The sequence below is a fragment of the Mya arenaria genome, chromosome 3, assembly GCF_026914265.1.
Source record: "Mya arenaria isolate MELC-2E11 chromosome 3, ASM2691426v1".
NCBI lineage: Eukaryota > Metazoa > Mollusca > Bivalvia > Myida > Myidae > Mya > Mya arenaria.
Genome location: NC_069124.1, coordinates 45,287,528 through 45,297,097, shown reverse-complemented (window position 1 = coordinate 45,297,097; position 9,570 = coordinate 45,287,528). Strand labels below are relative to the sequence as shown.

The 9,570-nt window shown below is 39.3% G+C and overlaps 1 protein-coding gene across 1 annotated transcript; it reads right to left on the bottom strand.

The window, feature by feature from the left end:
- Positions 1-3,008: 3,008 nt before the first annotated feature.
- LOC128226055 (aldehyde dehydrogenase, mitochondrial-like) lies at positions 3,009-9,166 on the bottom strand. The gene is made up of 7 exons (XM_052935953.1): positions 9,001-9,166; positions 8,454-8,515; positions 8,178-8,306; positions 7,908-8,021; positions 4,366-4,468; positions 3,487-3,539; positions 3,009-3,032 (listed from the first exon to the last, which is right to left on the bottom strand). The coding sequence occupies exons 1-7, from the start codon at positions 9,164-9,166 to the stop codon at positions 3,009-3,011; spliced, it is 651 nt and encodes a 216-aa protein (XP_052791913.1).
- Positions 9,167-9,570: the final 404 nt, after the last annotated feature.

Sequence of the window (9,570 nt, the reverse complement as noted above, 5' to 3'; positions counted from 1 at the left end):
TGATGTCAATGTAGAGAAGCCCCCTGGTTACTCATGATCTCCCTGATGTCAATGTAGAGAAGCCCCCTGGTAACTCATGATCTCCCTGGTGTCAATGTAGAGAAGCCCCCTGGTAACTCATTATCTCCCTGATGTCAATGTAGAGAAACCCCCTGGTAATTCATGATCTCCCTGATGTCAATGTAGGGAAGCCCTCTGGTTACTCATTATCTCCCTGATGTCAATGTAAAGAAGCCCCCTGGTAACTCATGATCTCCCTGGTGTCAATGTGGAGAAGCCTCCTGGTTACTCATGATCTCCCTCATGTCAATGTAGAGAAGCTTCCTGGTAACTCATGATCGCCCTGGTGTGAAAGTAGTTATATGCCTCCTGGTTACTCATGATCTCCCTTATGTCAATGTAGAGAAGCCCCCTGGTTACTCATGATCTCCCGGATGTCAATGTAGAGAAGCCTCCTGGTTACTCATCATCTCTCTGATGTCAATGTGGAGAAGCCCCCTGGTTACTCATGATCTCCCTCATGTCAATGTAGAGAAGCCTCCTGGTTACTCATGAACTCCCTGATGTCAATGTAGAGAAGCCCCCTGGTTACTCATGATCTCCCTGATGTCAATGTGGAGAAGCCCCCTGGTTACTCATGATCTCCCCGATGTCAATGTGGAGAAGCCCCTGGTAACTCAGGATCTCCATGATGTCAATGTAGAGAAACCTCCTGGTTACTCATGATCTCCCTGATGTCAATGTGGAGAAGCCTCCTGGTAACCCAAGATCTCCCTGGTGTCAATGTGGAGAAGCCTCCTGGTTACTCATGATCTCCCTGATGTCAATGTAGAGAAGCCTCCTGGTTACTCATCATCTCCCTGATGTCAATGTAGAGAATCCTCCTGGTTACTCAAGATCTCCCTGATGTCAATGTGGAGAAGCCTCCTGGTTACTCATGATCTCCCTGATGTCAATGTAGGGAAGCCTCCTGGTTACTCATGATCTCCCTGATGTCAATGTAGAGAAGCCCCCTGGTTACTCATGATCTTTCAGGTGCCAATGTAAAGGATCCCCCTGGTTACACATGATAGCCCTTACGCTAATGGTCTAACACGAAACAGCAACCGGCACCATTCGCTCATCAATAGCGCTGGGAAATATTAAACCTGTTATCCCCTCTTATATCTTGGTAGCAAGTATTCTGCTGATGCTGTTGTGCCGTTTGATCACAAACTCTTTTAACATTCATTTTTTTATTGCATGTAATGAAAATAGTATGGACGTATTTCATAACATCATGCAGTACAAATTAAACTATGACATAACTGCTCTTACTGATTCTTCAATACGTTAACATAGCCCAAAATAAAAGTGGTAATTGCTGCAAAACTTCAGCGTACGTAGCGCTCAAACATAAAAGCCATCTGTTGTCAAATACACTGTTGAAAACGTTGTCGAAATCATTATAAAAGACAAATTGATGTTAAACGAGTCTGGCTGTTGTGAATTAATTTAAGTTTACATAATGTATCTGTTTTTGTCGATACATTTGACATGGAGCTTTTAAGAACTTCGCCATAGTGCCTTGACCAAGATAACCGTTTACTTATATAGTAAAACCTAATAAGGACACGAGGCCGGTCGGCCGGTGACCAGACGTTATGGCAAAAAAAATGTTCGGTAGCGTTTGCATGACCTAGATAATTAAGATTATTGCCGGAAACAAAGATGTCGGACAGGCAACATAAACAACGCGAATTGTGACCTATTCTATGTAATAAAGTGGAACTTTACCTGAATCATCACTTCAGTGGTAAAAATTGAATCTAATTGACAAATCTTAAATAATATGTAATGCTGGATGCACTATAAATGCAGACGCTTGGGCCGGATATTTTTAAGTATCTTGGATTAATTTACGTCCACTTAGACTTCGAAACAATTACAAAATAAATTTCAAAATAGAACTTACTTTAAATGGGTCCATTTCTGTTATTCAATGTACATTGCCCTTTTATTAACCTATTAAACAATTCACATACTGATCGATGGGAAGTCAACACAAGTGCGAGAACTTTCCTGAACTTTCTAAGGTTTAAAAAAATTGTCCGAATGCCCAAAATCGCACGACGCGGCCCATGTATGAAATACTCGTTATGTAGGCATAATTATGAATACTACAATTGTGGAATGAGGTTGCTTATGTGGTGATGGTAATTTATAATAAAAGTCTAGACCGGTCCGATCGGTTCTATGACATTTAACATAAGTTACTAACACCGTGAAGCAATGGGCGGAATCCCTGCGGAAAGTGTAAATGGGCTGCAACAGCTTCCGGTAAAGCTCGTTTACGGGTAAGTTTCAGAAAGTGGACGTAGCAAAGCTGCCAGAAACACGCATGATGTGCAGGAACATTGCAACATGCATGTCAGTAATTTTACAATAACCCAAGTATTTTGATTTCAGTTGGTCAGTCCTCATTCCATCAGACCTCCAAATTCACACGAAACTTGTTAAAATCATATATATTTTTTGTCTCCTTTATGAACATGATCTTTTTAATTTGCTTGCACGGAAAGGAATACTCGAACAGTAAAAAGACGATGGCGTTCCTGATTATTAAACAAGACTTCCAACATTGCCAATGTAGCACCTGCTTTAGCAATTTTTGTAACACAAAACACCTAGGTCAAAAGTCAGCTTCCCATGGCATTGGCACTTTTAAGTTATTAAACCAGACAAACGAACTTACTGGAATTAGTTTGAAAACCGCCATAGGCACGTTCATCTCTCCAATGATCACTATCAACTAGGAGCCTACAAAACAATCCGCAGTATATTCGACAAAACTAACAGTGACAACTAAATCTTTGGCTTCTTTAACAATTGTAATTAGAATTGATGGTATGTGATTAATTAAGTCTTTGTCATAAAAACATGTTGCCAGTAAATCGGTGTAAATGCAATAGTAATGTTTTTTTATTAATACTCAATCCAAACCTAGTGAAAGCTGGTGAAGTAAAACTCTAATACGGCATTTTTGCCGGTCTCTGAAACCACCATGTTAATTGCATAATCGGAGAAGTCATTAAACCGTTAACACAACAATGAAGTTTTCGGAAAGACACGTCAAAACCTTGAAGTGAGTTTGTTTAAATTGACAAACTACCTTTTTCTTGTAGTATGTCGTAGTTGTATGTCGGAATAGCGGTGGACAACTTCCATGTTAGTGCACGTCAAATCCGGTGTTTGTTAATGCATTTATTTGACACAAGAACCTCTCATAATTAGCACCTCGTCTGCACCTTTAGTTAAAAAAATGAACTAATTACCGTTGTATTAACGCTAGTCACTTGACTTGAGAACAATTTTATTTTATTGATATGGTATTTAGAAAAAAGGCTATGGACAAGTCGAAAGTTTTGTGTATAAATTACTCCTTTGGAAAATACTAATCAATTGAACCCACCCCCTTTGGCCTAAAAGTGTGTTTAAGTCACAAACCTGGCCCATGTTGAAAAAGATGGCGTTGTGGGCCAATTCCACCACCTCGTCCACTGCAGGGGAAGACATTGAGGGTATTATGCATACATTGACATGTATGTTAGCAACGAGGCGAGTAAGACGTTTCAGATGTAGTGTAATTTTATGGTGATGGTAGTGAGGCATGTGCGGGCTTATGATTGTTCAAGTGATTTTAAACATCGCACATAATTTATGTTGTTAAGCTTTTATAAAACGTTTCACACTGTTTAAATCTAAGAATACCGTTAGTTAATTCTTAATAAAAACAACCATTTTTTTCGGTTGGACGACGGTTTTGTGACATTTCTGTATAAAGCATAACTAAACCATGGCACATAATGTATTTAAAAAAGGCTAGTTTCCTCTGGTTTCCGCTAATAGTAATGAGATAGGATATATTCACAATATCGCACTTCATGCCGTTTGAACAATTTCGAATGTGAAATGTGATCTTAGTGGAACAATTAGGTGTTTTACACAGTCATTGTATGACAATATAAAAAAAATTTGGGTTTTCATTTGAAACGGAGCTGTATCTAAATAAATAAATAAATCATTGCAATATATGTAGAAACCGGTTTTCTTTGATATCTTTTCACATAATTTCCCGCTTGACACTGACAACATCATTTCCCCATGTGTTTTGCTTTTCCTTAGCCAGCAACAGCCGGCTTTTCCCAGTCTGCGCCCTTGATGGCGATGGCCGGGTTATTGCCTTCGATCTCCAGTGGGGTCCGCTTTAGGGAATCACTCCCCCCGCCTTTTTCCCACCAACCAGAGTACCCCGGGCTACTCCCGGTCTGCACCCTTTATGGCCCCGCACTCTTTCCCTAACCAGTCTACCTCTGGGCTACTCACGGTCTGCGTCCTTGCAGATTATGACGGGACTCTTGCCTCCCAGCTCCAGGGTAACCGGCTTCAGGTTGCTTTCGGCCGCTCCCACCAACACGATTTTGCCAACCTGAACAAGAAAAACACAATTTTAGAGAGAAGATATTTAAAAACCTCCAAATAACGTCAAGTATTAAAATGCTTATATTTAAAAAATTGCTAATTAATGTAAACCTATTGTCATTACAGCAACGCTTTCGTCTTGAGGTTTCATGCCTTTTCGAGAAAACAACTCAAAGGGCCTCAATTGTACCCAGACTTGTTTTATTAGTCAATGGATAGTGTGATTTAAAAACAATTTTCAACAAAGACTATTCCATTGGGCCTCACGAGCTTTCATAGAGCCACTTTGCATATATGTTTTCCTTCTTTAGGTTGGGAAGATAGAACAGATCTTAGTATGTATCCGTTTATATAAATCGCTATTCTATAGCTGCTTTCAATGAACTTGACACCATGTCACTTGTCGTGAAGCTATTGTTTTTGCAAATTTCGATACTGCTTTCCTTAAACGGCTTAACCCGTTAAAACGCTCAGATGCTTGATGTAATGATTTATTTATACAAGTCGAATGTATTTTAAATATATTAAACTGAGCAAGTTTTTTTTTAAATATTGCTCAACAGATTAATTCTTGTGGAGTTTACTACTTACTAAGATTAAACAGGAAACGCCGAAATGCGACGAAACCAGGTTTTCAATAATTGACAGAAGAACTTCAGCCTGTGTCTGTTTTTCTAGTTTAAGTAACAGTGATCTTGACCATTGGGACCCCAAACGCAATCACATGAACGGTATCCATAAACTCTTCCTTTATACCAAGTTTGGTTAAGATATGTCAACCCTAACTAAAGTTATTCAGTTTCAACCGTTTTTCTATTTTTAGAAAAAGTGACCTTGACCTTAAGCCTAGGGACCCCAAATGCAATCCCATGAAAGGTATCTATAAACTCTTCCTATAAACCAAGTTTGGTCAATGTATGTCAACCCTAACTGAAATTATTCAGTTTCGACCGTTTTTCTATTTAAAGTAACAATGACCTCGAAATTGACCCTAGGGACTCCAAACTTAATTCCATGAAAGGTATTCATAAACGCTTCCTATAGACCAAGTTAGAAATACAGTGTAAATTGCTCATTTTTGCAAATTAAATCGCTATCCTTCATAAGAAGCATTGTTTTGGATATTTGTTCATCCTTTTTGGAATATAAAAACATTATATTTTATTATGGCGAATCTTATCTTATAAGGGAAAGCTTATTATCATTATTATTAGTAGTATTGTCATATCATATTTGTTACGATGATGATTATTATCATAATTATTGCGCTCAGGAAAAACAAAGACAAATGTAAAATATAAATTTAATTTGGCCGAAAGGAATCAACGGTTGGAAATGTAAGTTTTATGTCCTCTCCCAAGTACATGTTTTTTTTAATATTCCACTGTTTACTGAAGTAAATTCTGGCCAGCTCAAATCAACAATCACTCTGCGGCTCGATTCATCTTTCTCAACAGTATTCAACGGCGAAAAAGCCAAGTCACAGCAAAGAGGATTCTTTTGAAATGGACCAACCACAGCAAAGTGGCCTAATTCGGTGTCAATGAATTTATCAACATCCAGCGGGAAATTGGTAGCTCCTTTGTGATTTATACTGTCCGATACTGGTGAAATGTCCTTACAATATCCAATAGGAAACCCATATTCAGGAAAATCACATATTTCATAATCATGATAATCTATTAGAACTGACCGCAAAAAGGAAATATTCCAGTTTGTCTTCAACGGTATCCTAACACCCTTGTAATTCGGTACACCTGAATTAAACACAATATCATGAAGTTTTAAAATATCTTGAAATTCATGGTTCACTGAACAATTGATATCACCACGGACATTAGGTTCACAAGCAACATTTACGTGAGAATCCATAGACGAACATGAGCTCTCAGGGACGAACGACGAAGAAGACGTACAATCGCTAGACGCAATGCGATTAGACTGTTCAACACACATATACTCCGGATATGACGTAAACGTATCTGACGAAGCTGAGGACGGTTCACAACCCTGAAACGAAAAGAATTATGACATAGCTCATTACATTCAGTTCTTGATGTTTGATGAAACGGTAGTCAGGCTTGTTTATGGGGACATAACGCAGAGCTCTCCGGATAGTCTCGTAGTTCCCGATCCTTCAAAACGCACGTGACGCAAACGTGCTTCACTGTGCGTAACTCCGAACCTATCCGCGCAGCGTGTGGGGATGTCTTGGAGCACTCGCCCTTTTGGAACTTAGAGCAAAACCAAGTGCGTTTACCTGGCGTTACGTTCGAGGCTGATGTTGATCCAGCCGTTGTTCGAAGACTAGCACTGGTACTACTTCGATCTAATAGGAGATTTAAGCTCTCTACGTCCGAAAAACTGTCATTCCAAGGTCTATTGCCACGTTCTATATCATTAAGCACCTCTTGGTGAATGTTCAAAATACATGTCCACTGATACACATGAGCAAAACACATTAGGGATTTCAAATGTACCACTCTACGCTTGATTTCCGCGAGCGAATCCCTCGTGCTCGTGGTGAATAAATGTGAGATTATCGCACAATAGCCGGCTACAAACTGGGTCATAGAGAGATCATTATATTCAATTTCTGATTGTTTGCAAAGTTGACTCGGAACAAAGGAATGAGGCCAGAGTTGAGTTTTTTTAACTTGAATGTCTGCACATTTATTGACTTTACCAGACTTCATTTTCTGAGAACTTTGCGAATGATGGATACCTTCTAAGGAATCGCTGATCTCTGCTGGCATTTTTATATCCGCCTTCCGGTTAAGCACATCAGAAGCTCGCAGATCATGAATTGTGTCGGGGCCTCTCGGGACAAACTCTGGGAAGGCCGACTTACTGCTATCTGCTATGTTGACGTCATCAAGTTGGCGTCGTAGCTCCTCGATCTCTTTACGCAGTCTTCGAGTTTCAGCCGACTGACGACGGTCTTCAACAAGCTGTTGAAGCCGCGCACGTTCACGCAAAAGTTCATCACGTAAATTAACATCAGGAGAGGGTTTCTTTGGCGTCAGCTTTTGTAAGTCTGATTTCAAACGCACCTCTTCAGTTTCAAGACCAACTAGCCGATCTTGAATGCTTGCAGTATGCTTTGATACTTTTTCTTTGGGACGAGCCCCAGTATCTGCCATTTTTGGCAACGAACAAAGAAAACACACGTCCGAACCGGATTATAACTAGAGAACAAGCGAGAAAGGCGCCAAAATAAAGAAGGGCGGACAATTAATCATTCGGCGCTGAGAAAGAGTTCCCTCCCTTGACAATTATTAAATTTTCTCAAAATTAGTTATATTATTTTATTATTGTTTTAATATTATTATCATTGGTATTATTATTATTATTATTATTAATATTATCATTATTATCATTATTATTATTAGTAGTAGTAATATTTCTGAAATTCACCGGAACCGAATACGTCAGCGTGTCCTTACCTCGGCACATCCTGTGAAAGCGACTTTTCTGATATCAGGGTGGCTGGTAATGGCGGTGCAAGTCGTGGGACCATATCCGGGAACCACGTTTACCACACCGGGCGGGAAACCAGCCTGAAATGAAGGTATTCCTTTTTAGTTAGAACCTGGCATTGTTAGGCACTGTATATATGTTAATAAAACAAATAATAATAAACTTTCAAATTGAGTTCGAATTTCATTCGAGACGAAATGGACTAGCCACATGACGTCATAAAAAGACCGACACACCTCTTTAATGAGGGAGCAAACATAAAGGGCGGTGAGCGGCGACTGCTCCGTAGGCTTGAGGTCCGCTGTGTTTCCACACGCAAGGGCTGGGCCGATCTTCCAGGCCATCATCAACAGCGGGAAATTCCACTGGCAACACACGGGGACATAAAACCAGGCAAACATAGCGATTAATATAGCAATAAATGAAACATAAACATATAGACAATGAAAATGGCATCAAAATTGACATAATTCGACTTATTCCTTTTACATATGAAGATTAATTTCTTATACCGGAATAATCTGCCCACAGACGCCAACTGGTTCATGTTTGGTGTAACAGAAGAAATTACCACCTGCAAAAATGACAATATCGAGTAGTTTGCAGTCTGAGGCAATTTAAAATGTACATGTATATGAATACATGTGTTTGAAATCGATTAGATTCAATACTAATTGTATGAGGTTTCTAGTACGTTATGCGATTCACGTCTTGAAACTTGTAGAACAGATCGGCAACCTTATCCTATGCATTGATAAAGAGACGATACACGCAAATGTTTGTATAAATAAGTATAATCTATATGGATGAATGAAGATCAATGAATGCATTATGCATGTCGGAGTACGCGCATATCATTTACCATTGCTCTTGCACACTGTGAATGCATTTGTGCCACATCACAGATGCGTTATCAATATTGCGTTTTCTACAGCATTGTGTGTTTAATACATATAAGTTAATTGATACATATCACATGGTTTAAAAATAATAATTTGTATAGTAATGTCGTGGGAGCGTCCTCCCGCCCTCCCGTTAACGTCAGCCCTACTTACGAACAGGGATGGTTTTCCCGCAGTTTGTCCTCCAAGCCGGCGTAGTTGCGGTTGGTCTCCATGACAATATTCATATCCGCCCCCTTGGAGTCATTGAACGGCTTCCCATTGTCCAGCATCTCAAGGCTCTGTAACACACATGCACATATCCGGGTCTGTATATTTAACATTTTAAGTCCGAGTTTAAGACTCAGAATAACAACAACAACAACAACGAAACCTTTTGGATCTTGTTTTGTTAGTATCCCATTCAAAAATGGAACATAATCGCCAGAAAGGAACATTTTGGATTTTTATACAGTTAAACAAGATCAATACTTAAACAGTATTTTTGACAAAATAATGCTTTTGGATTAATAATGAATCAGTCTGTTCGAGGATGAATACGAACATCTGGAACATTTAAATAGGACCCGGAATAAGGAGTTCATACCGTAAGTGTATTGCGCGAATAAAATACTCTTGCAAATGCACATGCATTATCGTGGGTTTGGTTTAAATTATTTTACATAATAAATAATCGTTGGAAAACGTGCCAGCATAATACCTTGAAGACCGTTTGAAACCCTTGAAT